We start from the raw sequence: 27,224 nt of genomic DNA, 5'->3' as shown, positions 1-27,224 counted from the left end.
ACTGGTAAATCACATCTCAGAGCAAGGTGTAGGTGAAGACTAAAGAAACTTGGAAGACCAAGTTGGTCAGAAGTTATGCCAACCCAAGCTAATTTTTATTATTATTTCATTCAAGCCATTCAGGCAAGGGCAGGAAGAAAAGATTACATCAGATAGCACACAAGAGTAAGCTGGAGAGGAGCACTTTTTCATCTGGGATCTTATCTTTTTTTTTTTTTTTTAAGATTTTATTTCTTTATCCGAGGGGGGATAGCACATGCAGGGTGGAGAGGTAGAGGGAAAAGCAGGCTCCCCACTTAGCAGGGAGCCCAACATGGGGCTCCATCCCAAGACCCTGGGATCGTGACCTGAGCCTACGGCTGACACTTAACCAACTAAGCCACCCCAGGCATCCTGGGATCTTATTTTAAAAAAAAAGAACATCTGGTTTTCTAAATCCAGGGGACTTGATTTTCAAAGTACAAGTAGCTCATATGGACCTGCCTTTTGGTGCGTGGCTCTGAGAAACAGGCTCCGGGGGCCATAAAAGCAATCCTCCTCTTCAATGCTAGTTGTGGGAGCTGCCCCGAACCCATCTGAGCTCCTCTCTAGGACTTTCTGGCTCTTCCCTTTCCTTCCATTCTTGTTACTTTAGTGCACCCTTCACTGCCCTACTCCTTTGCAGTCCCACTCACCTGGCCCAATGTGGAAATGTCAAAGTGTCAAAATGGGCAAAATGGAGAGGGATGTCGGAGAAAATGAAGAAAAAGCTCATTGCAACTCACTCCTCCCCACTCTTACCCCCAGTCCATGAGTTTTGACAAACATATATACCCATGTCCAATCAGCACCCAAATCAGGATACAGACTTCCATCACTCCCCGAAGTTCCCCAGAAGCTAGAAGTCACAAAACTCATCTTTGCTGATAAAAGTCAGATGAGTGGTTGCTTGGGGTAGAGGAGGGAAAATTAACTGCAGAGGGATACAGAGGAGTTTGTGGGGTGACGGAAATGTTCTATATCCTGATCTGGGTGTATATATTTGTCAAAACTGACTTCTATGCAAAATGAGTAGATTTTATTATATGTAATTTACATGTCAATAAAATTGATTGAAAAAATTCTATTGATACTGGTTTCAAAATCCTGGTTATTCCTCCAAACTGTAGCTGTTCATCTTTCTTTCTTTTTTTTTTTAAGATTTTATTTATTTTTTTTAATAATTTTTAAATTTTTTATAAACATATATTTTTATCTGCAGGGGTACAGGTCTGTGAATCGCCAGGTTTACACACTTCACAGCACTCACCAAAGCACATACCCTCCCCAATGTCCATAACCACACCCTTCTTCTCCAACCCCCCTCCCCCCAGCAACCCTCAGTTTGTTTTGTGAGATTAAGAGTCACTTAGCTGTTCATCTTTCTTGAAGCCTTTCTGGCTCTTCTGGGCTCATGGTGATCCCTTCCTCTCCTGGCTCAGACCCTTGGAATCTGTACTGTTCACATGGCAATTCAACCAGTGTTTCTGTATGACTTAATATTACCGCTTTTGATTTTTTTATGAATTCGTGAATTGTCTCCTCACTAAATTAAAAGAGCCTTGGGGCTGGGAAATGATTTAATTTCTCACTGTTTCCTCGAAAGCATGGGGCTCACAAATGCCAAGCATCTGCAGATTCCAGCTATCCACCTGACTGGTACCAATGGACAGCATCAGGGAAGACTTGGGTGGCCAGGTTACGGCCACCAGACTGTGCACCCCTATGGAGATGAGAGTGATCCTGTTGGAGGCAAGGACACATTGTGGGTGGCAAACCCCTAGTGCCCAATGAACGTTAGCCCCATGCCCCATTCTGATTCTCATCTGCCATACTCCTCCTTCCCTGAAAAATTTTGGTGATCTCTATGCCTGCTTTAAGCTGTCATCTTGGGACCTACTGGCATGATCACCTTGGAAGTTCCTGTCATCTCTCTCATGTTGGTCTCCTATTTCCTGGACCCCCTGCTTTTTTTTCTTTAGGTAGAGTATATCATTCAGCCAATTGTCCTTGCCAAAAGAATACAAGAATAGATCTGGATGTGGGGCTCCAAGCAGCACCTAGCAACTTCAGAAACCCCAGATCAGTGCCTCCTTCTCAGAGCTGAGCCTCATACCAGTTTCCAGGGCTTCCAGGATTTGCTGCAAACCATCTCTGACCTTGGGGCCTAGTTCATGTCCTCATGACCTTTTGATTCAACATTCATTTAGTGACTATTAACTGAGTGTCTACTGTGAGCCAGGTACTATTCTTGGCACTAGAAACAAAGGGGTGGACAAAATAAAAAAGGAAGTCCCTACTATGATTGAAGATACGATACTGTTGTGGTGGAGGTGTGACCAAAGATAATGAGCAAATGAATAAATAATAAATAGGATGGTGATAAGTAAGATGAAGAAAAGCAAACAGAGTATGCTGGGACAGAGGTGGTGCTTTCTTGAGGTTGGGGCAAGGAGAGTCTCACTAAGTGACATCTGCAGGATAAGGAGCCAGCCATACTGAGATCTGGGGTAAGGGCATTCCAGGTAGAGAGAACAGCAGATGCAAAGGCCCTGAGGGAGAATAAGCTTGATGAGTTTTGAAGGGCAGAAAGGAGCTTAGTGGGGTTGGAGCATGTAAGGGAGTAGAGAACAATAAGTGAGCTCAGGGCAACAGGCAGAGGTCAAATGATGTGAGGCCTCATGTACCATGAGAGCACTGGGATTTTACTCCATCTGGCACTGAAAGCCTTTGGGTAGTCTTAAACCTACTCCCCATATCCCTCAAGGACCAAACATTGCGTTCCATATATGGATTCTTCTTTTTTAGACCTAGCCTCCTGGCTAGGCACTCCACTAGTATCCCTGGAAAACAGCATCTGCTGACAAGCATCAATGCGGACCTCTGTGCTCCTGGATTCCCACTCCCTTCCTACTGGGGACCCCTTTCATCACTTTGCCTTGGACCTTTCCCCGGAACTTAAACTAATAGTTCTGGTGGTCCCATGTTCTCTGCAGCCAGACTAGACCCATTTTGACATCTGTACTAGCCTGCCCCAGCCTGCCTGCTGGCTCTGCTACGAGGCCTCACTCTACCAAGTGCCCCAGGTCTCAAGCTGCAACAGCTCAAGGAGCCACAACACAGGCACCCCTCCTCACAGGCCTCCACCACCCAACCAACTCACCTTCACCCAGGGTCTGCTTGAGTAAGTCATGCTTGGCCTGTAGCTTAGTGATGAGGTTACTGCCGTTCACATATTCTTTAAATTTCTGTAAGAAACAAGGCATGTGGCCATTACAGACTGCAGGGCCAAGTCACATGGTCTCCGCCCCTCAACCAACCTCTGAGCCGGGGAGGTCGAAAGGAGATGAGGTCACCCTCTAGGACGCTAGCATGGGGACAAGAGGGCCCTCTGACCTGTTCCTCTGCTCTTCTCCGTCAGACGCCAGCTCTGCAGAGCATGGCTGTCCAGCCTACGCGTTTTAGGCCAGTTTGGGGAACACAAAGAAAGCTCAGGGGCAGTGTGAGCAGTGAAAGGAGCTTTTGTCAGGTGAGGACAGTGGGGGGGTCCCTAGCAGACGGCTTCTTTAGTCTTCAGGCTCCACTGTGCTTCTGGGCCACGAGCAATAAAAATGGGAACCGTGTCTGGGGGCAGGCAGCTGAGGCGAGAGCGCTTCATCAGATCTGTCACAGAGGAGCCTCCTAACGAGCCTTTCTCTCATCTGGCCCCACTCTGAAGGAGGAGGGGCTCAGCAGTCCCCTAAAGACATTCCTGTTAAAATAACCTGGACTGCATTAGGGGACACAATTTTCTTCTTTTTAAAGAGGAGACAGGGGAGGCTGGCATAGGGAACTGATCTGCCCAGGGTCCCTGGGACCCCCAGGCTTTCTCATTCAGGGGCCTTGTCAAGCACAACACACTTCAGAGCAGAACAGAGGGACAAGAGCCACAGAACAGAAACACATTCGCCTGCACCCTAATGCAGCTGGGCCTCAGCCATTCCTCCCTCTACACAAGTACCGGCGGTCATTGGCCCATCCTGTATCACCCAAACCCAGGCCCAGAGCCCCCTCTGCTGGGGCATGTCTTTGCCGGACTATGAGGTGTTGTCAGTGGGGTCCACACCCAGTTGGTTTTGGGCTCCCAAGTGCCTACCACTGCGCCTGGCATAGAGCCAGTGCTGAGAAACTTCGTGGGGGTTGACACAGAAGGGAGGGTAGAGAGGCAATAAGCTAATAAAGAAAGTGAGATACACAACTGGCCTGTTACTGGTGAATGCCGTGGATCAGAAAAAGGCAGGAATGGGGGACTATGAGTTAGGGCAGACCTCATGGCAAAGCTGCCCTACGAACCCAGGACCGAAGGAGGTGAGGAAGGGGCCGTGTGGGTACACATGTGCACATGGGGGATGCAGTGTTCTCAGCAGATGGAACAGCAATTGCAAATGCCTGAAAATGAAGGCACAGGATGGTATGATTGCCCCAGAGCTTCCAGCTAGTTTCTCACAAAGAAATCCACTTTATTGCCCCAGGATGCTCAGAAAGGGGGTGTAGAGGAGCAAACAAGTGAACCACAGCAGTTTGGGACATCCTAAGAGATAAAGGAGCATCTGGAAGATCTGCATCATCTCCCTGAAAACAGGTGTAGGGTAAAAGCCCAAGGTGTGGGGGCTGACATGTGCTCAGATAAGACTGGGGTCACCCCACCCTGGGCCCAACTTGGTAGGTATCTGGAACAGTGGGGCTGGCAGGAGATGGTGGCATCCTCTCTCCTCAGCCAGAGTCCTTCTTGGTTCGTAGGACCTCGTCTTCCGGTTATTAAGAACCATTCCCCCTTGAGCACTCAGCAGTTTTCAGGCTTGTACCTTTGCGTACCCCAGGCTCTCTGGATGCTTCCAGGACTGACACCCTCTGCTCTTATCCAATGTTTAACAATTCACCATAAGAAGCAGAGCTGAGTTCTGAGCAGAAGTTTTCTCCATCATGCCTTGCTGCCCCTGGTAGTTGAAGCTGTAATCCCAAACACTTAATTCATACCTTGGTGGGTTATTCACTGGTTAGTGGAAATTATACCCCAGGGTTCTGGGGCCTGTGAATTCTGCCAGCTTTTTCCAAGCTTCATCTGGGCTTCATATGTGATCCATGATTGAAAGAATGTCATCAAATTGTACTGGTGTTTGCATTAAAAGGAATATTATGTCCTCAAAAATGCCTAAAATAATGTCACAACATCAAGTCGTGAAGTGTACTTGCCAACCGGTTGACAGATTAAATATTAAAATTAAAATAGAACATCCATGACCCTTAATTATAAACATTGGTGAATTCTTTTAACTTCAAGCAGGTCAGACCCCCTTCTCTGCTTCTGCCACCCAGATTCTTTGTTTCTGCTGCCAAAGGGAATCAATATTCATACACGCCCCTTATTTAATCTTTGCAACCCATAAAATTCTCTTTGTACACACAGTAGGTCCTCAGGAGACGTGCTGAAGCCCCGAAACCAGCCTGGGCTGACTCACGAAGACCAGCTTCATTTTTCTTCTCAAAAACAACAAAGTCAAGGAGTAAAGCTTGAGGAAATACTATCCGTGTTTTCAGTAAGGGATTCGACGAGGCCTAGCACAAGATGGAACTGGGTGTCAGAACTGGGTGCATTTGTGACTAGTTAAATGACCACATCTAAAAGTGCTGATTAGCGGATCAGCATCAGTTGTGGCTGATTTTGTTTTGTTTTGTTTTTGTTTTTAAGATTTTATTTATTTACTTGACAAAGATCACAAGTAGGCAGAGAGGCAGAGAGAGAGAGAGAAAGAGAGGGAAGCAGGCTCGCCGCTGAACAGAGAGCCCGATGTGGGGTTCGATCCCAGGACCCTGAGATCATGACCCGAGTCTAAGGCAGAGGCTTAACCCACTGAGCTATCCAGGTGCCCCAGCCGTGGCATGTTTTAAACAACTCCATCTTTGGCATTGACCCCGGCATACCTACTGGTTGTTTTTTTTTTTCCTTAATATTTTATTTATTTATTTGACAGACAGAGATCACAAGTAGGCAGAGACGCAGGCAGAGAGAGAGGAGGAAGCAGGCTCCCTGCTGAGCAGAGAGCCCGATGTGGGGGTCGATCCCAGGACCCTGGGATCATGACCAGAGCGAAGGCAGAGGCTTTAACCCACTGAGCCACCCAGGCACCCCCCTACTAGTTTTTTTTATTTGACAAACTTTAGGATGCAAAAGCCACACCTATGCACTCTGCAGACAACATGAGGTCTTAAGACACAGCACATATGTTGAACAACTGGAACAAGATCTTGATAGACTGGAGCCATAAACTAAATCCATCAAGAGGGTATCTAATTGGTAACAAACAGAAGACCTACCCAAGACGACAACACCTTTAGGAGGAAGGTAGCCTGGTTTATTGGTGATATGTAGGGAATAAAGGTTTAGCTGATATTTAACTTTAAAAAATATATTTTTAAAATACATATATATGTATTTAAAATCATATATATAATATATAATCTTACTTATAAGAGAATATTATGAAAAATTACATGCCAACAAACTGAACAAGCTAGATGAAATGGATAAATTCCTAGAAGTGTACAACCTCCCAAAACTGAATCAGAAAGAGAAAATTTGAACAGACTGATCACCAGCAATGAAACTGAATCAATCAAAAAAACTCCCAACTAACAGAAGTCCAGAAGCAGATGGCTTTACAGGTGAATTCTACTAAATATTTAAAGAAGAGTTAATACCTATTCTTCTAAAACTATCCCAAAAAGTAGAAGAGGAAGGAAAGGTTTAAGATTCATTCTATGAGGCCATCATTACCCTGATACCAAATTCAGATAAAGACACTACAAAAAGGAGAACTACAAGCCAATATCAATGATGAACAGAGATGTGAAATCCAAACACTCACTGAAAAAAAAATCACCACAATCAAGTAGGGTTTATTTCTAAGCTGCAAGGGTGGTTCAATAGTCACCAATCAATCAACATGATACATCACATCAACAGGAGAAAGGATAAAAACATAGATGAAGAAAAAGCAATTGACAAAAGTATAATATCCAATCATGATCAAAACCCACATCAAAGCAGGTTTAAAGGGAATATACCTCAACATACTGAAGGCCATATATGAAAAACCCATAGTTAATATTATACTCAACAGTAAAAAACAGCTTTTCCCATAAGTTTAGGAATAAGATCAGGATGTCCACTCTCACCACTTTCATTCAACACAGTACTGGAAGTCCTAGCCTCAGCAATTAGACAACAAAAAGAAAGAAAAGGCATCCAACTGATAAGGAAGAAATAAAACTTTCATTATCTATAGATGACATAATATTGTATTTAGAAAACCCTAAAGCCTCCACCAAAAAACTACTAGAACTGATAAATGCAATCAGTTAGGTCACAGGATACAAAAATCAATATACAGAAATCTGTTGCATTGCTATACACTAATAATGAAGTAGCAGAAAAAAAAAATTAAGAACACAGTCCCATTTACAATTGCACCAAAAACAAAATACTTAGGAATAAATTGAACCAAGGAAGTGAAAGACCTATGCTCTGAAAACTATAACACACTGATGAAAGAACTAAGGACAATACAAACAAAGGAAAAGATATTCTATGCTCATAGATTGGAAGAATTATTATTGTTAAAATGTCCACACTATTCAAAGCAACCTACAGATTTATGAAAGTACCAACAATATTTTTCACATGACTAAAACAAATAATCTTAAGATTTGTATGGAACCAGGAAAGGCACCAAATAATTTGCCAAAGTAATCTTGAAAAAGAAGAACAAAACTGAAGATATCATAACCCCAGATTTCAAGATATACCACAAAGACATAGTAATCAAAACTGTATCGTACTGGTACCAAAACAGACATATAGAGGAATGGAACACAATAGAGATTCCAGAAATAAACCCACAATGTATGGTCAATTAATCTACAATAAAGGAGACAAAATGCAGTGTGAAAAAGACAGTCTCTTCAACAAAATGGTGCTGGGAAAATTGGACAGCCACATGCAAAAGAATGAAAGTGGATCACTTTCTCACACCACATACAAAAATAAACTCAAATGGATTAAGGACCTAAATGTAAGACTTGAAACTATAAAAATCCTAGAAGAGAGCACAGGCAGTAATATCTCTAACATCAGCTATAGCAACATTTTTCTTGGTGTGTCTCCTAAGACAAGGAAAACGAAAGGAACAATAAACTGTTGGGATTACATAAATGATAAGCTTCTGCACAGCAAAGGAAACAATTAACCAAAAGTAAAAGCAACGTAGTGAATGGGAGAGGGTATTTGCAAATGACATATCTGATAAAAGGTCAGTATCCAAAATATATAAAGAGCTACAACTCAACGTCAACAAACAGTCCAATTAAAAAATGAACAGAAGACGTGAGCAGACATTTCTCCAAAGAAGGCATCCAGATGGCCGGCAGACACATGAAAAGATGCTCAGTATTACTCATCTAAAGGGAATTGCAAATCAAAACTACAATGAGGTATCACCTCACACCTGTCAGAATGGCTAAAATAAAAAACAAAAGAAACAAGTGTTGGCAAGGATGTGAAATAAAACTCTTGTGCACTGACGGTGGGAATGCAAACTGGTGCAGCTATTGTGGAATTTTGTGGAGGTTCCTCAAAAAATTAAAACTAGAACAACCATGTGATCCAGTAGTTCCACTACTATTACACAAAAAATACAAAAACACTAATTTGAAAAGAGATATGCGCTCCTATATTTATTGCAGTATTATTTACAATAGCCAAATTATGGAAGCAGCCCAAGTGTCCACTGATGGTGAATGGATAAAGAAGATATGGTGTGTGTGTGTGTGTGTATATATATATATATATATATGTATATATATGCACACATATATGTGTGTATGTATATATGTACACATATATGCACATGTGTGCAACAGAATATTACTCAGCCATAAAAAAAGAATGAAATCTTGCCATTTGCAATAACATGGATGGCTCGAAAGAGCATAATGGTAAGTAAAATAAATCAGCCAGAGAAGACAAATGCCACAACTGTACTCATATGTAGAATTTAAGAAACAAAACAAATGAATAAAGGGCAAAAAAAGAGACAAGCAAAAAACCAGACCCTTAACTACAGAGAACAAACAGATGGTCACTAGAGGGGAGGTGGCAGGAGGGACAGGTGAAACAGATCAAGGGGATGAAGAGCACACTTCAACTGAGAAGCTCTGCATAATGTATAGAATTGTTGAAGCACTATATTGCACACCTGAAACTAATACAACACTGTATGTTAACTATACTGGAAATAGAAATTTTAAAACAAAAATAAAAACAAAACAAAAAGAATTATGATCTGAGGCCATAGGAAAAGAAGGAGGTGGAAGTTTAACTCTATTCTGTGCTGGTCAGACCACTGCTGACTTTAGAACAGGCATCGACAAAAAGAACGTGTTCAGGAAACAGTCTAGGGCACTGAGGCCACTCAAAATGAAAGCTAATGAGGCAAGATTTACAAAACCAGGTATGGTTAGCCTGGAGACATGAAAACCCAGCTCCCTACAAGCAAGCCGGAAACTGTCTTATGGAATTAGTCTCTCCAGGTTGCCCCAGAGAACAGGATCAAGATCAATGGTCAGAAATCCTAGTGAAGCAGATTTTTGAAGATAACAGAGATAAGGGAAGATGTTATATTATCTACAGCCAGCCATAGGCCAAAACAAAGGGGCTATTTGGGGAAGGAGGGAACTTTTCATCTTGGGGCTATTCAAGCAGAGATGGGATGACTTCTTGGGAGGGGTATGATCGAATGAGATCAAGCATCAGACAGAACATTTCAGGTCCCTTACAATCCCCAAATTCTATGATCACTAAACACATGTTGAACTAAAGCCCCAATGCCCCTTATTCTTGTTCTTCCTTGTTCCAACCGAATGGCATGTAAGTGATCTGGGATTTTACACAAAGTGCCTACAACTCACCAGCACAGATCCCCCAGGGCACGGTTTCCAAGGGCCACACCCAAATTTAAGACACCTTAACATGACAACCATACACTAAACTTTGGGATTGTTACCTGGGCCTTGCCCCAGGCTCCATCTGCCATTTCCCTCATACCTTACCGAACACAACTCTCTGGTTTTTTCCTAGATTAGTTGCAAAATACATTAATCCAAGATCAATGCTGATGCTCCCCACTGGGAATTCACTTTTTTACATTTTAAAAAGCCAAGCCAGGCAACTTAATTTGGGAAGCATGTTGGGAAAATCTTAGCTCTAACTGACTCACGTGGTGTTGCTGGCTCCCACTAGCTTGGGCTGCTCCCCAAAATCACTGCCAACAGGTCAGCAGGCAGTGGGCTCTGGGTCCAGGCCGCCACTTACTGTAAAATAAAACATTTCTGTTTCCTGCTGGTTGGCTCTCCTTTTGGCAATGTTGATCTTGCTCATGTAGGTCTCGGAGGCAGCTGACTTCACAGACTCTGTAGATCGACTATGCTGGAAGGCGTCAGAGACATCAAAGTCCTCCACGGTTAGCATGTCCTGCAAGGTCTGCATGGTGGCGTCCAGGGTTTTCCTAACCTGGAGAAACACAGCACGTCAAAAAACCCTTCTACCTCAGAACACCTTTGGCACCTCAAAGTCCTTTTCCACACTTTATTTCTTCCATGTAAAGTCTATAGGAGGTGGGCAGGACAAAGATGATCATTCCTATTATACTGAGGTGGAAAGTGAGGCCAGTGAGCTGGCTGGGGTGACAACCCACATTGCCCGATCTGAAGTCATTTTGTTGATTGCTTCTGCTGAGGAGAACCTTGGAGGATATTGTGACGAACAAGGAACCTGGGTTTCTAAGTATGTTTCTCTTTTCCGGATTATATGGCCCCAAACTAGCTCCTTCTATGGGAGGCAGGTCTGTTGAAGAGGGATAACATTAGAAATACTCTCAGTGCTCATCCAGAGAGAAGAGGGGACAAAGTCCAGATAGGGGGAGGGCCATCCTCAGTGGACAGACTCTCTGGCTATCCGCCCCTGACTTACCAAAAGGTTGACTGAGAAAAGAGAACTCAAGGAAGACACATGCTGAGCCAGTCCTGCAGGACTCCAACTTCTCTCCTGGAGCCAAGTGGGACCCATGGAAGGCTATAGGAGCAGAGCACAGGAGCCCTGACCTCGAAACACCCCTTCACTGACTTGTGTCCTATACTTTGATGGAGGGTCACTCTGAAAACAGTCACGGGGGAAACTGCATCTATATTCGTTGTTAAATTGTTGTCACCCGAAGTCTTTCTTGTCACACAGATCTCAACTAAATGTCACCTCCTGGTGACATCAGAGCCCCCTGGTTACTATTCCTGATTTACTGCACATCACTGTTTGATAGTTTGCATACTCATTCATTTGTCGGTTTGCTTTCATGTTTATCTATCTATCTTGAATATAATCCCCAAGAGAGGAGGTACTATGGTGTCTTTTCATTCACTTTACTCTGCATTGAGAACAGTGGTTAGAGCATAGAATGTGCTTAATAAATACTTGAGTAAATATTGAATAAATATTCACTCGTCTAAATGAATACTTGTTGAATATATAAATGAATGGATTAGTTCTTTCTAAGATAGTCTAATAGAGGTTCAGGTACAAAATTAAGCATTTCCATAGCTATAAATGGCCCATACCTAGGAACATTTGCTTCATTCTCTCTGGGGCCCTGATTTCCTATTGAAACCCCATCAGCACTGCTATGTATGCACTGTTCCATGTAAACAACTGAAAATGCTTCAGGGGAGGATGCAGAACACAAAGAAAGAAAGAAAACACTTTCTTCATCTCCTTTCTCTCCTCAGGTATGCAACATAAATTCGTTTCTGTATAACCTCCCCCCAGGGGCAGCTTTGATTTGATGTCATCCTGAGTGACAATCTGTCTTGTGTCTGTCCTAGCTCTGTCCTTTGTGGAGACACTGAGCAAACCAGCCCTCTCCGTCCAAGACAGCCCCCTTGAGATGTGAAGACAGGGACCATGACTGCCCATCACCAGCTGTGACTGCTCCCCTCAGTGATAAACCTGCCCAAGGTTTTAGGTGACATTCCCCGCATCCTGGTGTTCTTTCTCCAAGGGTTTTCTAGCTGGTTGAGATCTTAGAGAGGCATCCAGGCTGGAATAGGATGTTGCCCATCTGGCCTCCTCAGTCCACAATGAAATAGGACCACCACAGCTGGTATTTCCATTTGTCTGCTCCTGGTGGTGATCCCGTGTCACCAGCTCTGTGGGGGGCGGGCTGGCCATGGTAAGACAGAAGTTCCTTGGGGTTCAGGGTCCATGACACATTTAGTGTGCCCTGGCTTATTTCATTGGGTTATTTAGAATACCTGTAGCTCTTTTTGATGATAAATATAACACAAACCCAATGCAGATACTAGAGAAAAGCATACGAAGAAAACAGAAATCACCTATAATTCTTCTACCCAGATATAACCACAATAAACATTTCAAAGTATTTCCTTCCGGGCTTTTTTCTTGTGAATAAACAGACACATGGGTGCCTACACTAGTTTACCATCCTTAGGATAATACTGAACACAGAGTTCTACTTCCTGTTTGTTTTTCTTTATCATCTGGTGGGCATCCCCCCATGCCATTAAAGATTCTTGGTATGCCCAGCTATAATGGTCATATAATAATTCATCTTTTTTTTTTTTTTTTTTTTTTACAATTTATTTACTTTAGAAACAGCAGCAGATAGAATGACAGTGGGGGAGGAGCTGAGGGAGAGAGGGGAGAGAATCTTAAGCAAGGTCCATACCCAGCATGGAGCCTGATGTGGGGCTCCATTTCACAATCCAGGAGCTGTAATCAAGAATCAAATGCTTAACCCACTGAGCCACCCAGGTACCCGCGCCCTGTCATGTAATAAATAATCCATCTTACAGATGAACCCTCTTTTCTTGTGCATTCCATGGCCAGAGTTCCAGCACACGCTGGGCCTTGGTCAGGAAATCCCTTGCATGTGGAGGGGCTCACTCACCTCCTCATTCTCTATCTTGAGAGTGGCCAGTCTGGACTGCAGCTGGTGGTACCGCATGAGCAATTCCGTCTGGACGGGCTGCTGAGCGCTGACCTGGCACACCTGCGAAAGGACAGCCACCGCCTGCGGTCACCCGGGGCTCTGGTCACCTGTGTGGAGCCACGGCCGGGGCCACCCTGACGTCCCTACCAAAGGCTGAGGAGACAGGCTGGGAAATGTGAAGTGCAGAGCCCGCCCCTGGCAACACCAGATGGGAACTGGGGCTCTTCCTCCTCCGAAGGCCACCCTTTGGCATTGCAAGCTGTGGCCTCTCGGTCACGGTCTTCTAGATGTGCGCAGCCCTTGAGGGTTTATTAAGAGCTTTCATGTAATCTCATTAAGGGAGACTAGCTCCTTTCAAGGCAGGAATTTGTGGTAAGAAAGCCATGGCCTGACAGACCCCAGTGAGAAGAAGCGTGACTGGAAACAATCAGTGGAGCTGCTCCTCTCGCCCAGCTTCAGTGAGGCAGGAGCTCTCAGGGGGCGTGGGAGGGGACGGTGGAAGGGAATACTGTTGTCCCCACACCTACTCCACTCAGGGCTCTGCTACTACCCTGTGGGCTGGGCCACCTGGTGTGACTCAGGTGAGAGCATAAGGGAGAGTAGGGCTTGGTGACTAGTCATTTACCACTAACTAGTGATTTACCACTAATTTAACACTGAGGCCAAAATGTTCAGGTCCAGGTGATGAGCCCAAGGGCTGGACACAATGGCTGAGGGATGCGCCAGAGGCTGTGGGGAGACCCCACAGAAGGCCTCTCTTTTGCAAATGAAGAAAGTGGGGAGGGATGAAAAGGAACAGATCAAGGAGCTTTTTGCATAAGGAACTTTGTACAGTTGGAGGAAGCAGTGTGCGGCTCCGCTCTGTGGCCAGTAACAGGTGCCTTCCCCGGGCACTTATTTATCTATTCCAGAACCCAGCAAGGAGCTGAGCCCACAAGCACGGAAGGGAGCGCAGCGGGTGGCCTGCCTCCCGGACTGGAGGCAAGCCTGGCAGCCAGAGTGACTGAGATGAGGCTCAGCCTCCTGTGATCCGAGGTCACCCGAGGGAAGACGGGGAGATGCCTGTGTAGTGATGCACAACTCCCTTGGGGTCCACACGTAACTGGGAAGGGTCTGAGGGGAGAGCGAAGGTCCTGCAATGCTGCAGGCGAGATCCTTCAACCAGCAAAGTTAGGATATTCGTGGAAAACGCCTCAGCTGGGCAGCCCCTGGACCAAGAACTTGACCTCAGGCCTCTGAGAGAAATGTCCTGCATGTGAAGGGGGGCTGGCGTTCCCCTACCACCAATGTTCTGGGAGCACGTAGAAGAAGAGGCGGAAGCAGCCTCCAGCATGGGCTCCTACGAGAAACCTACCTCATCCCCCATGTGGGGCTGGAACTCAAACTTGAGTGGAGGACAGAAGACCTGATTGCACATGTCCATGACGGTGTGCTTGTCACTTCGGGAATCCAGGTTGTCCACCGCATTCTCGATGACATCCAACCCCTCATGGCGAGAGGTCTCCAGGTTGTACTCGGCTGAGAGGTAGGTCCGGAAGGTACGGGCCAGGCTGGCATGAAAGCCCAGATCACAGCACTTGGAAAGAGGCACACAGCAGAAGAGTGCAGGTAAGGGCTGTCACACAGAGGTGGGGGCCACCAGCATTCCCTTTCCCATCACAGTGACTTAAGATGACCTCCCATTCCACAGCCAAATCTTTCATCCTGGAGGTCCCTGTGCACTCCTACTGCACAAATCACTACTGCACAAATCACCCCAAAGCCTTCAGAGAGAGCTGGGGGTTGTGATTTGGGCAACAGCAGAACTTCTATTAGCTCCCCCAAATTTATCATATTCTTTCTTTTCTCTAGGCCTTCACACATGTATTCCCTCTGCCTGGGATAGGGTTTCAATTAGAGGTCACTCCCTCCAGGTAGTCTTCCCTGATGTTCTCCCCACTCAGAGTTTATCAGGTGTCCCTCCTCTGGGGGTCCACGTCTCCCTCCACCTCCCTCACTGGGACACCTGCCACTTGGCTTTGCAGTTGCCTATAAATGTGTCAGGGTTAGGCATGAGGAGCTCCATGAGAGCAAACCCACAGGTTCTTGTCCATTGCAGTGGCTCAAGACCTAGGGCTAGTAGGTGTTCAAGAAGAATGTGGTAACTGAAAAAGGAGAGGACTGGAAAGAGTGAAAAGTTGTGAGAAAGAGGAAGAGTCTGGCCTCAGGCATGGGAAGGCACGGATGGGGCTGACAGCAACCTCTCTTGGGGATGGGGCAATGTGTTCCTTCTGCGGTCATAGAAAATCGGTGGTCCTCTGACTCCCTGACAGGACATGACAGAGCCAGAGGCAAAGGATCCATCTTTCCTGAGCATCTGCGGGCCAGATCCCTGTCCACATGGGATGGGCAGGCCACAAGAAGGAGTCCCTGCCCCAACACAGATGATATGGAAGCTCTCCATGATGATGTCACTCATTTCTCCAAGCCCAGGGGCACCCCCTCCAGCGTAAGCTATATAGCTGCTACTCAGGGGAGTCAGTGTTCCATTCTTCTTTTGCTAAATCTGCCTGATTTCTCCCACAATAATATCCCCTAAACATATAAACATCTATATCACCCTGGGAAACCATTCAGGGCATGAACTGTATATGATCACCCCTGTATCCCCAAACCCAGCAAAGGGCCTAGTGCAGAGGAGGGTACTTGGAAAGTACGGGTGGAAAACCTGCCTGCCTGACCAAACCACGCAGGGGCTGCCAGAGGCCCACTCCCACCCACAAGTGTAGAATCCATGAGGCGACACTCATCTCCCAGGCACCAAAGGCCCATTACCCTGCCCCACCATCAGGGCTCAAGGAACAGGCACATCAGCTTCAGACAAGGGCCAGCCCAGGTGTGGGGCCCTGTTTCATCCCAGACTCCCCAGGTGCTCACGTCGATTAGGTCGGAGACATCGTGGATGTAGTATTTGCTAATGGCTGCATTGGTGGCTGCCAGATTCAGCAAGTAGTCATTCCGGGCCTTTGTGCATTTCAGCTTGTTCTCGGAATACTTTGCCTGCCTCTGGAAGAAGAAGGGAGTAAAGGTGAGAGCTGAGGCACCGACCTGGCTGTCATCCCTCTCTCGAACCTTCTTCCTTCAGGTTCCACGTTGCCCAGCCTCCTCTGCCCTTCCCTTAAGAGGCCAAGATCACTTATGCCTCCAGGCCTTCAGACTCATTCCCTCTGTGTGGCAAACCATCCTTCCGAGTCCCTACGTGGCCTGCTTCTTCACATCCTTCAGGTCCTTGCCCAAGGTCATGTGGTCAGAGTGACCTCTTGTCTGGAAGCGAGTCTTCAGCAACCACAGCGCCCCTCCCCTGCGTTCTCTTGCCCTGCTCTATTTTTTTTCATTTATTTAGTCTTGTTCAATTTTTAGTGATTATTCTTATTTTAATTTACTTTTTTAAAGACTAAATTTTTAGAACAGCTTTAGGTTCGCAGCCAATTTGAGAGCAAGATACAGAGGTTTCCCATCTACCCACCCCCCATCCCCACACATGCATAGCCTCCCCTGTTATCAATATCCCACACCAGAGGGTACATGTGTTACAACTGATAAACCTACAGTGACACATCATAGTCACCCAGAGTCTATAGTTTACATTAGAGATCACTTGTGGTGTTTATATTCTGTGGGTTTTGGCAAATGTATAATATACTTATCCATCATTATAATAGCAAACAGGGTAGTTTCCTGCCCTACATATATGCTCTGTGCTCCATCTCTCCATCCCTCCCTGCCACCTAACCCCTGGCAACCACTGATCTTTTTCCTGTCTCCACAGTTTTGTCTTTTCCAGAATATCATCTTGGTTGGAATCATAAAGTGGCCTTTTCAGATTGGCTTCTTCCACTCAGTAATATGCGTTTAAGGTTCCTCCACGTCTTCTCAGGGCTTGCTAGCTCATTTCTTTGTAGCACTAACATTCCATTGTCTGGATGTACCATGGTTTACTTATCCATTCACCTGCTGAGGGATTTCTTGGTTGTTCTATTTTTCTTTATAAGCATTTTTCATCACCTGAAATTATATTTTTTACCTTTTTGTTGACTTGCTGGTTTTTGGTGCCCACCACTGGAAAGTAAGTTCTATAAAGTCAGGGACCCGATCTGCCCTATTCATCACTGGGCCTGTAGCACCCAGAATTCTCTGCACAAAGTCGGCATTAAGCACTTTTCTCTGGCTCTCTGGACACGAATGTTGGGAGAGGCAGAGTGGGCAGTCTTAGCCAGGAGCTGGATGGCTTCCCTGGGCAGCTGCTTCTGTCCTGGACCAGACTGGGCAGGTGGAGGTCGTGAGAAAGTGGGTTGGAGAGCTGTCTACTTGCCCCTTGCAGGTGATGAGTCCCATTCTGGGTAGAAAAACAGCTCTCCGTAAAGAAACTGGATTTTTCTTCTTCACATAGGCACTCTTAAACCTTCCTTATTCCAAGCAAAACTATGGCAGTGGCCCAAGTGTCCACTGATGGATGAGTGGATAAAGAAGATATCACACACACACACACACACACACACACACACACACAACAGAGTATTATTCAGCTATTAAAAAAATGAAATCATACCACTTGCAACAAAATGAATGGATCTAGAGGGTATAATAAGTGAAAAAGTCAGAGGAAGACAAATACCATATGATTTCAGTCATATATGGAATTTAAGAAATAAAACAAACAAAAAGGGACAAATAAAAAAATGACAACTCTACAGCAAACAAATTGGTCATTACCAGAAGGGAGGTGGGTTGGGGATGGGTGACATAGATGACGGGAATTAAGAGTACATGAATCATGATGAGCACTGAGTAATGTGCAGAATTATTAATTCATTATATTGCACAACTGATACTAATATACCAAATACTAACTATACTGGAACTAAAATTTTTAAAAATTAAAAAAAAAAAAACACCGTTTTTATTCCAGATCTAATTCTCCTAGCTATTCAATAGAGATGTTTCTATGTCAACCTTTGAATTCTCTTCAGAGATCTCCTCTGACCTTTCCCCACGGTCCACCTATTCTGGGAAACAGACTTCTTCTGGTAGTTACCAATCCTATACCAGCCATGCACCCACCCCCTCACAGAGAGTTTTGATACTCCTCACCCATTCCCAGGGGGCTATAATGGCCCCCAAACCACTTCCAGCCCTTCATTGATTCATAAAATTTTGTATCTAGAATAAACAGGGTTCTGGAGGGGAGAGCGGTGGGGAGTTAGGTGAGCCTGGTGGTGGGTATTAAGGAGGGCACGTATTGCATGGAGCACTGGGTGTGGTGCATAAACAATGAATCTTGGAACACTGAAAAAATAAAATAAAATTTAAAAAATAGGATATTAAAGGTATCTCAGTTTAATTCACCCATTTCACAGATGAGAAAATGAAAACCAAAAAGAAGTAGCTGAGGGGCACCTGGCTTGCTTAGTTAGTAGATTGTGTGACTCTTAATGTCAGGGTCATAAGTTTGAGCCCCATGTTGGGTATGGAGACTTCTTTAAAAAAAAAAAAAAAAAAAAAAAGGGCCTTGTCCAAAAACTAAATGGCTCATTAGCAATAACTCTGAACTAAACTTAAGTCGCCAGATCTCCCAGTCAATGGTCTCTCTATCCCTCTATTTATCTCCAATGTTGTAGTTCTGTAATTCCCTGCCTGCCTATCTTATTTTTATTTATTTATTTATCTGTTTATGGTATATCCACAGATTTGTATAACAATCACCACTATCTAAATTTAGAATACTTTCATCAACTCAAAAAGAAACCTTTTACCCATTAGCAGTCACTCTTCATTCTCCTCTGCCCCAGCTCCTGGCAACAAATAATCTACTTTCTATCTCTATGTATTTGTCTATTCTGGACATTTCACATAAAGAGACTCATACAATATTATGACTGGTTTCTTTCACTTAGCATATTGTTTTCAAGGTACATTGTGTTGTAGTCTGTATCAGCACTTCACTCCTCTTCCTGGCTGAATAATATTCCCCAGTATGACTAAACCACAGTGCACTCATCCAGATGAACATCTGGATTGTTTCTCCCTTTTGGCTATTGTGAATAATGCTACTAGGAACATTCCTGTGCAGGCTTCTGTGTGGAAGTATGTTTTCATTTCTCTGGGTGGGTACCTGAGAATTGTTGAGTCATAGGATAACTTCATGTTTAACATTTTGAGGAACTGACAAATTGTTTTCCAAAGTGGCTGAACCATTTTATGTTCCCTCCAGCAATGCATAAGGGTGTCAAATCCTCTACCACCTCACTAACACTTGTGACTGTCACCTGTTTTTATTTTAGCCAGCCTAGTGGGTATGAAATAGTATGTCACTGGGGTTTGGATTTGTATTTCCTTAATGACTAATAATGCTGAGCATCTTTTCATGTGCTGCTTGACCACTCATGCAAGTTCTTCAGAGAAAGGTCTATTCAAATCCTTTACCTATTGTTTAAAAAGATTTTATTTATTTATTTGACTGAGGGAGAGAGATAGCAAGAGAGGGAACACAAGCAGGAGGAATGGGAGAGGGAGAAGCAGGTTTCACGCTGAGTGAGGAGCCCAATGCGGGACTCGATCCCAGGATCTTGAGCCGAAGGCAGACGCCCAAGGGCTGAGCCACCCTTTACCATTTTTTATTTGGGTCTCTATCTAATTATTGGGGAACCTACTTTTCTTTGCCTTTGGAAATTGCCCTGGAACCTTGTTTTATTTGCTTATGGTTAGTTTTCCAGCTCACCTAGGCCCCGGTGAATTTCTTTTCCACTCAATCTATCATTTTTAAGAGCTGCAGGACCATGTAATCATAGAATGAGATGCATAAAAGCCCAAATAAATATCTGGTGCAATGTCTGGCCCCTAGAAAGAGCTCAAAAAATGTGTACTGATCACATGGAATGAATAAATGCAGAGAACTCAACAAGAAAATCATGGCTTTTACACAGAAAGAAACTTTAGAAGTAATCTAGTCTAGGATAACAAAAGCATGTTCAATTCCCGTCTAAATTCTCTGGCCATTGCAGACATCGTTAACTGATCACAACACTGGGTTTTTTTTTGTTTTTTTTTTTTTTTCAAAGATTTTATTTATTCATGCAACAGAGAGAGACTACAAGTAGGCAGAGAGAGAGAGGAGGAAGCAGGCTCCCCGCCGAGCAGAGAGCCCGATATGGGACTCGATCCCAGGACCCTGAGATCATGACCCGAGCCGAAGGCAGCGGCCCAACCCACTGAGCCACCCAGGCGCCCCCACAACACTGTTTTTAACTAAAGCCTGGAGGGGGCTTCACAGTCTTCAACACAGAGCTCTGGGCGGCTACTACCCGTGGATCAGAGTTGACCTGAGAGAGGAGAGTCATTTGCCACCACCGTCAGATTTTAAAACCGAGGTTCAGAGAAGTACTGTAAATGTGGCACTTTCCAAACTCCAACTGCGTGATTCCAAAACGAGCACTCATTTCTCTGTGCCCTACTAAAGTACGTGTCCAGCAGCAAGACACAGTGATTGTAAATCTCCCACCTTCGGCTTGCCAGCGGCATTTTGGATGGGTTCTTCCTTGGGCTCCCAGGTGCTGGTTGGTAGCCCAGTGCTGTTTTCCTCCTGTTGGGACCTGCCCTGCCCCAACTAGCTCTCCACAGCCACCGAAATGGCCTCCTGAGCAAGGTCCCGCCCCTCCAAATGCCTGGTGATTCCTGCCCATCCGAGAACGTGCTTGCTGCGCGTGAGTCTTGTCACCATTCAGCTCTCTTGTCAGCTGAGCGCTTTCTCTGCCTGCTGATCCTGGCACGAGGCCAGGCCTAACAAGTGCCAGTGAGGCCTGGCCAGCCCTGCCTCCTCCATGACACTGACCTCCAAGAGCGCACATGCTGGCACCCTGCTTCTATCCCACACCCCTCAGGGTGCAGAGGGGGAAAGCTAAGGCTGTCAGCAGGGAGTATGCGCCTGCCTCCTGCCCTGCTCTCAATTTCTCTGAGGCCCTCACTTACCTTCTCCTTCATCTTCTCTATCTTCTTCACAGAGCTGCGGCGCTGGGGCCGGTCCTCGTGACGGAGCAGGTTCATGCTGAGGTCTCCTGACTTGTTGAACTGCTTCTCCTCCTGCTTCTCAGCCTCTTTCAGCTTGCTTTCTGCACTGATGCTCTCCGCATGGTACATGTGGTAGGTTTTCATGACCTGGGGACACACACGGGCAGGAAATCAGCAGCCTGCACGGCCCAGCATGCGGCCCCAGTGCTTCCAGCCTCCTTCAGGCTCTGGATCCTGCCCTCTTCCTATCACATACTCTGAGCTCCCCACTGTGCTTTACTTGCACACAAGCTCTGCGGACTGGAAAGGATGATGACCACCAGTAGCAGCCTCGCTGCCATTATCGTCTTCAGCAACAGCATGAAGTGCTCACTGAATGCCAGGAATGGATGAATAAATTTAAAAGCTTTCATGCACTTGGGTGTCTCAAAGGTGATAGGACATACTTGGCCCTCCTTGGCTCTGCCAGCTGCCCTCTTTGGCCCTGCCAGCCATGACTCTTGTCCCTCACCTCTTCCCCCCAGGGTCACTGGGAAGCCCCCTCCTCCAATACTCATGGAACTGCCATGGGAACATGCAAATCGTTTTCTCAGCTGTTTCCTTATTGGCCTGCAAATGGCTCTGTCCCCAAAAGGAGTATTACTGGAAATACAAATTGCTATTCTATGCTTTCTGAAATAAACTTATCCTTGGCTATACAGTGAATTCCCACGAAGCAAACCGCACTTTGCTCTTCTACTCCCATAGTAAAAGTCGGATATTATTATAAAAAGGGAGTTTTTGAAACAGAAGAAATTCTAAACGTTATCTAATCCAACCACCAAATTTTACAAATAGGGAAACTGAGGCCTAGAAGGGCTAAGTGGTTTATCCACGATTGGACAATATCATCAGTCTAATCTCCAAATTTTGCATCAGCGGAGGCAATATCACAGTCAAGCTGCAGAGCACTTTAACTACACCACAAAGATCCCTACCCCTTCCCCAAGCCCAGACAATCACTGATTTGCTTTCTGTCACTGCAGTGGAGTTTTGTGCGTTCTAAAACTTCATATACATGGAACCAAAGCATATAATTTCTGTGGGGTCTGCCCTCTTTCATTCAGCATAATTTTTCTCCCACATCATATCAGTTTTTTATTACTGAATAGTATTTCTCTATCATATAGCATTGTGTATCTATGTCACTATTTGTGTATTTATTCATACATTAAGAGTTACTTGGGTTGTTTATAGTTTTGGTCTATCATGAATAAAGCTGCTAAAAATGTTCATGTATAATTCTTTGTGTGGATGTATGTTTTCATTTCTCTCAGGTAAATACCTAGGAGTGGAATGGAGGGTCATATAGGAAGAGTACATTTAGCCAAATTAAAAATCTGGTCTCTGACTTTTAATCCACCACTCTTTCTACCATCATACAGTTTCTGTAATTCAGTACCATTTTCTCAGCAGGTATGAACAGTTTGGGCAGCCTTACAGCAAGCCAGGCAGTCCTACACTAATAGAACACTATCTCCCAGTCCCCAACCTTTCCTATGCAATATCAAGTTTATGAGCCTCCCTCTATGCTAAGAAACACACGAAATTTCTGGATTCCACGGCTTTTGAACCTTGTTTGTTCTCTTCTGTTGTTTGGATAATTACAGCAGGAAAAGAGTAGAGGCTTCCACGTGGGGTTGGGATACACTCCTGTCTAATGAGGCCCTTTAAGTCAGGGAACTTGGAATGAATTCCTGGCCAGCATTATAGACTTATTTGCTCTCATATGAACAGTGAAGTCAGTTTATTACAGTGAAGAATTATTCTGTAACTCTTACCATGAAATCACAGCATTGATCTATTGCATAAAAAATATGCCAGGAGTTAATAGGGGAGCATCTGTTGTATAACGTGGTAGGTATTGTAGAGTATGAACTCTGGTACAAACATCTGGGCTGAATCCTGATGGTGCCACTTACCAGCTGTGTGACCTTCGGCAAGTCACAGAACCTCTCTGACCTCTGCTTCCTCATCTGTAAAATGGGGATAACCAAGGCAACTACCTCATAGATTTGTTATGAAGACTAAATGAGTTCACGTAGGTAAAGTGCTAAGAATAATTCCTGCCACATAGTAGGAAACACGTAGACATCAGCTGCTACCACCACCACCACCATCGGCACCCCTGATTTGGGCTGAGGGTTTGAGAACCTCGAATTTACTCCCCTGACTTCAGGAAAACACTGAAGAACATTAGCTAATATGCAAAATGTTATTCTATACCATGTTTCTCCCTTCCTCTTTCATCTTGAAAACCTTCCCAAATTTCAAAACAATAAATGAATAAAAAAATGCAATCAACTTTTCTTCATTGGTCTTGGTGGAAGACCTCTTCTCTGATTCCTCTCATGGCTGATTTTCTGAGCTGCCATAAAGCCTCTAGAGATTCCATTCTCTGCGATTTCATCCACTCCTTAGGCCAGTTCCACTAAGTTTATTTCCAAACTTAGTGGACAAGAGTGTGCCAGATCAATGTATTCTCGACATCTAGTGGCCAAAAGGAATGACTGCAGGCTTACAGGTAACCAAAGCAATTGCCAGTTTTTCCACCATCTTTATACCAGCGCTCCTGCAATGTCATGCGGGTAAGACTTGGGAATGCCTGCTGAAGTCTCTCAGGCCCCTCCCTTTCCGTTCTCACGCTTTTCTCCTATCCACCACATACACAGGCACTATTGGTGCTTCTCTACCATACTGCTGGTAGTGTCCATTTCTAGACTCACCCCTTTCTGGGTTCAATGATTCCTGCTAAAGCCACTTTTTCTGTTTCAGCTGCTGAAGTCTGCTTATCTCACCATTAATCTATCATCTGTGTTGAACAGATCAGAGGAAGAGAGAGCATTTCTATTTGCAATTAGATCTTCCTGTCCAATCATCCATGCATCCATCCATTTATTCATTCAAGGTCAGCATCCCAGCTGGGTGTTCTCAGCCTCACACATTTCCCTTTGCCTATTTTTCCACTCGAAGCACAGAGTACTCTGCCTGCTCTGCAACAAACCAAGCTTCCTAGTACATTTCTCTGAACTGAGGTGCAGAAGTCCCATAGCCAGAGGACCCTGGGGCTAAACTCCCAGTGATCCAACTGGTAATTCCTGATCCTAAAAATAACAGTGAACTTGATTGCTCAGGATGATTTATATCTGACAGCTGCCACATAAGAGTTTACCTGGGGACCTCTCAGAAACGAGTTTAACTATATCCAGAATCCTCTAGATGTTTCCTTTATTTAATTACCTGAAACACAGGCTTTAGCATGAAAGATCCTTAGCTCAATAGTTTAATTTTTTTTTTTAAGATTTTATTTATTTATTTGACAGAGAGAAATCACAAGTAGATGGAGAGGCAGGCAGAGAGAGAGAAGCAGGCTTCCTGCTGAGCAGAGAGCCCGATGCGGGCCTCGATCCCAGGACCCTGAGATCATGACCTGAGCCGAAGGCAGCGGCTTAACCCACTGAGCCACCCAGGCGCCCCTTAGCTCAATAGTTTAGAAGAGTCTTCTCGATATTACCAGCCCAGGATGTGTTAAATAATACTTAAACTTATCAATTACTTCAGAGTTTGCAAACCTCTTTTATTATCCCCAAGGAGCATTTCAATTAACCTTTACCCCAACCCTGGGAGGCAGTATGGTACCAATAATGGTGATAACAGCCAACACTTACTGAGCACTTACTACATGCCCAGTTTTGTTCTAAACACTCTACATATATTAACTCTCTTTTCTTACAAAAACCCTAGGAGGTAGACACTATATGACCGCAGCTTTACAGATGCAGAAACCACAAAATAGGAATAAAGGGATTCTCTACCCCACAGGGACTGGAGACTTGGTTTTGAGAGTCAGCCTTCCCCTCAAACTTGCTGGGTGACTGTGGCAGCAGCTTATCCTCTCTGTGCTGCTGGCGGAGACCAGAATGGGGGTGGATAGGAAGGTGCTCCATAAGCTGTGACTACCAAGTGACTGGCTGACAGCAGTGTTGGGGCTGCGAAGGGAGCAGAGGTGGATGCAAGTGTTCAGCTGAGGCCAACGCACTGAGACCCAGCCTTCAACTTGGCACCGCTGAAGAACCCCTCAGACACCCACCTGGCTTAATGCCCGGCTTAGTGGGCTACATTCCAACCCTCCAGAACCTATCAGGGAGACCCCCTGGAACAAGTCTAACATAGGGTGAGAAGGACCCTATAGGGACATATAAATTGAGACCACTGTTCTTGGACACAGATCAGTTTCATACATTCTCAAAAGGCTCTCCAGACATCTTGGTGTATTAACCCATCACTGAAAGAAACCGGGGCTCAGAAATGGCAAGTGAATTGCACAAAGTCACACAGCAAGCCAGATAGCTAGGACTTCTGAGCTGTGGACACTTGCTGTTTGTAGTAATCATGCTGCCTCTTGCTGCATACACTTTGCTTTCTGCATCTTCCCAAATCCTCAGATCATGAAATCAAGTATTATACGTATAGTCCTTCAGACCCTCATTTAAATGCAAAAGAAGCCAAAGGAAATATGGAAGTTGAGAGCATCAAAAAAAAAGGGGGGGGGACATGCTGGGGCAAGATAAGAATCCCGTTTGACAATAGGTCCTCAACAAGTAAGTTCACACGCACTTCCTCTACCCCACAGACAGGGCTGTCTCTGAGCCATCCAAGAGCTGTGTATGGGGGAAATTCCGGGCCAGTGCATGCCAAAGACATCCTGGAAGGAAAAACGAGTTCCCAAATTTCAGTATGACTACCCATACTCTGTGTGGCCTATGTTCTCTCTGGAACTTAAAACTGCTATCTTCTTTACTCTTTTTGCATGTCCACACACTGTTTCACTGCGACTAGAGTGCAAAGTCCAGAGGGCCAGGACCCAGTTCGTGAACATATTCCCTGTACTAAAGCAGAGTGGTACCCAGCAAGTATCAGTATATATCTGTGCGCATGAATGAATGACAGCTGGCCGGGTGTGTAGGTGGAAAGACTGATCGATGGAAGGATGGACAGAGAGGGAGATGGTTGAATGGACAGATGGGTGAGTGGGTAAACAGATGGGTGGGTGGATGGATGGATGGATGCAAATAACAGAGCAAAGAGAGGAGGGAGAACAAAGTGGGACAGATACAGTTCTACTGCCTTTGGCTCTGGTGAATACATCTGGAAGTAGGGAGACAGCTACATCTTTGATCAATATTTATTTGTTCAGTATTTCTTCAAATACTTGTTCAAACATTATTCAAATATTTGTTCAAATATTATTCAAATATTTGTTCAATATTTACTGAATAGCTCATTATGCACCAGGTACTGTACTAGGAAATACTATAGTGTTAAAGACAGACAGGGTCTCCTGTGTATTCATCACAGGATACACTCTCTAGAGGGGACATGGACAAGTTTACAAGCTATTATCACATGGTGTAACAAGTGTTATGATAAGGGAAATATAGGATACTAAAGGATGGCTTTCTAGAAGAAGTGTCATCTGGAGTGAAACTGGAAGAGGGGCACCTGGGTAGCTGAGTTGATTGAGCATCTGCCTTGGCTCAGGTCATGATCCCGGGGTCTGGGCTAGAGCCCCACTCCCCACGTGGGGCTCCTTGCTCAGCAGGGAGTCTTTTTCTCGCGCTCTCTCTGCCCCTCTGTCTGCTTGCATATGTTTGCTCTCTAATTAATAAAATCTTTAAAAAATAATAAAAATAAATAAACTGAACCTTGAAGGAAGAGTAGCTGTTACCTGTGTGAACAGGGCAGGGGCGGGGGTAGAATATTCCAGAAAAAGGGAGAGCTGTAAGCACTAAGCCCAGAAAGCACAGGAGTCAAATGGGTTTGAGGAACAGCTTACACGTAGAAGTGTATCAGGTGTTTGCTTGAGTACTAGCCAAAGAAGTCACCTCCATATTCTCCCCTAGACACTCCCCCTAGGTGAATACCTGTTGTTTTTCTCTGCCTGTGATCATCCAGTCCTCTTCTTTCTGGAACAGCTTCCCAACTTTTTTTTTTTTTTTTTTTTTGAGGAAATCCCCCAAATTCCCCACC

At 44.9% G+C, this 27,224-nt stretch overlaps 1 protein-coding gene across 11 annotated transcripts in view; it reads right to left on the bottom strand.

The window, feature by feature from the left end:
* The window catches only part of SRGAP3 (SLIT-ROBO Rho GTPase activating protein 3), a 258,338-nt gene that overhangs the window by 54,294 nt on the left and 176,820 nt on the right, over window positions 1-27,224 (bottom strand). For all 11 annotated transcript variants that reach the window (XM_044253090.1, XM_044253091.1, XM_044253092.1 and 8 more), the window contains exons 5-10: window positions 21,117-21,302; window positions 16,029-16,157; window positions 14,467-14,688; window positions 13,071-13,172; window positions 10,427-10,624; window positions 3,182-3,266 (exon numbers count right to left, since the gene is read on the bottom strand). In XM_044253090.1, the coding sequence (XP_044109025.1) occupies window positions 3,182-3,266; window positions 10,427-10,624; window positions 13,071-13,172; window positions 14,467-14,688; window positions 16,029-16,157; window positions 21,117-21,302 (922 nt within the window). The remainder of the gene's footprint in view (window positions 1-3,181; window positions 3,267-10,426; window positions 10,625-13,070; window positions 13,173-14,466; window positions 14,689-16,028; window positions 16,158-21,116; window positions 21,303-27,224) is intronic.

The sequence above is a fragment of the Neovison vison genome, chromosome 6 (assembly GCF_020171115.1).
Source record: "Neovison vison isolate M4711 chromosome 6, ASM_NN_V1, whole genome shotgun sequence".
NCBI classification, from domain to species: domain Eukaryota; kingdom Metazoa; phylum Chordata; class Mammalia; order Carnivora; family Mustelidae; genus Neogale; species Neogale vison.
This window is presented reverse-complemented; position numbering and strand designations above follow the sequence as displayed.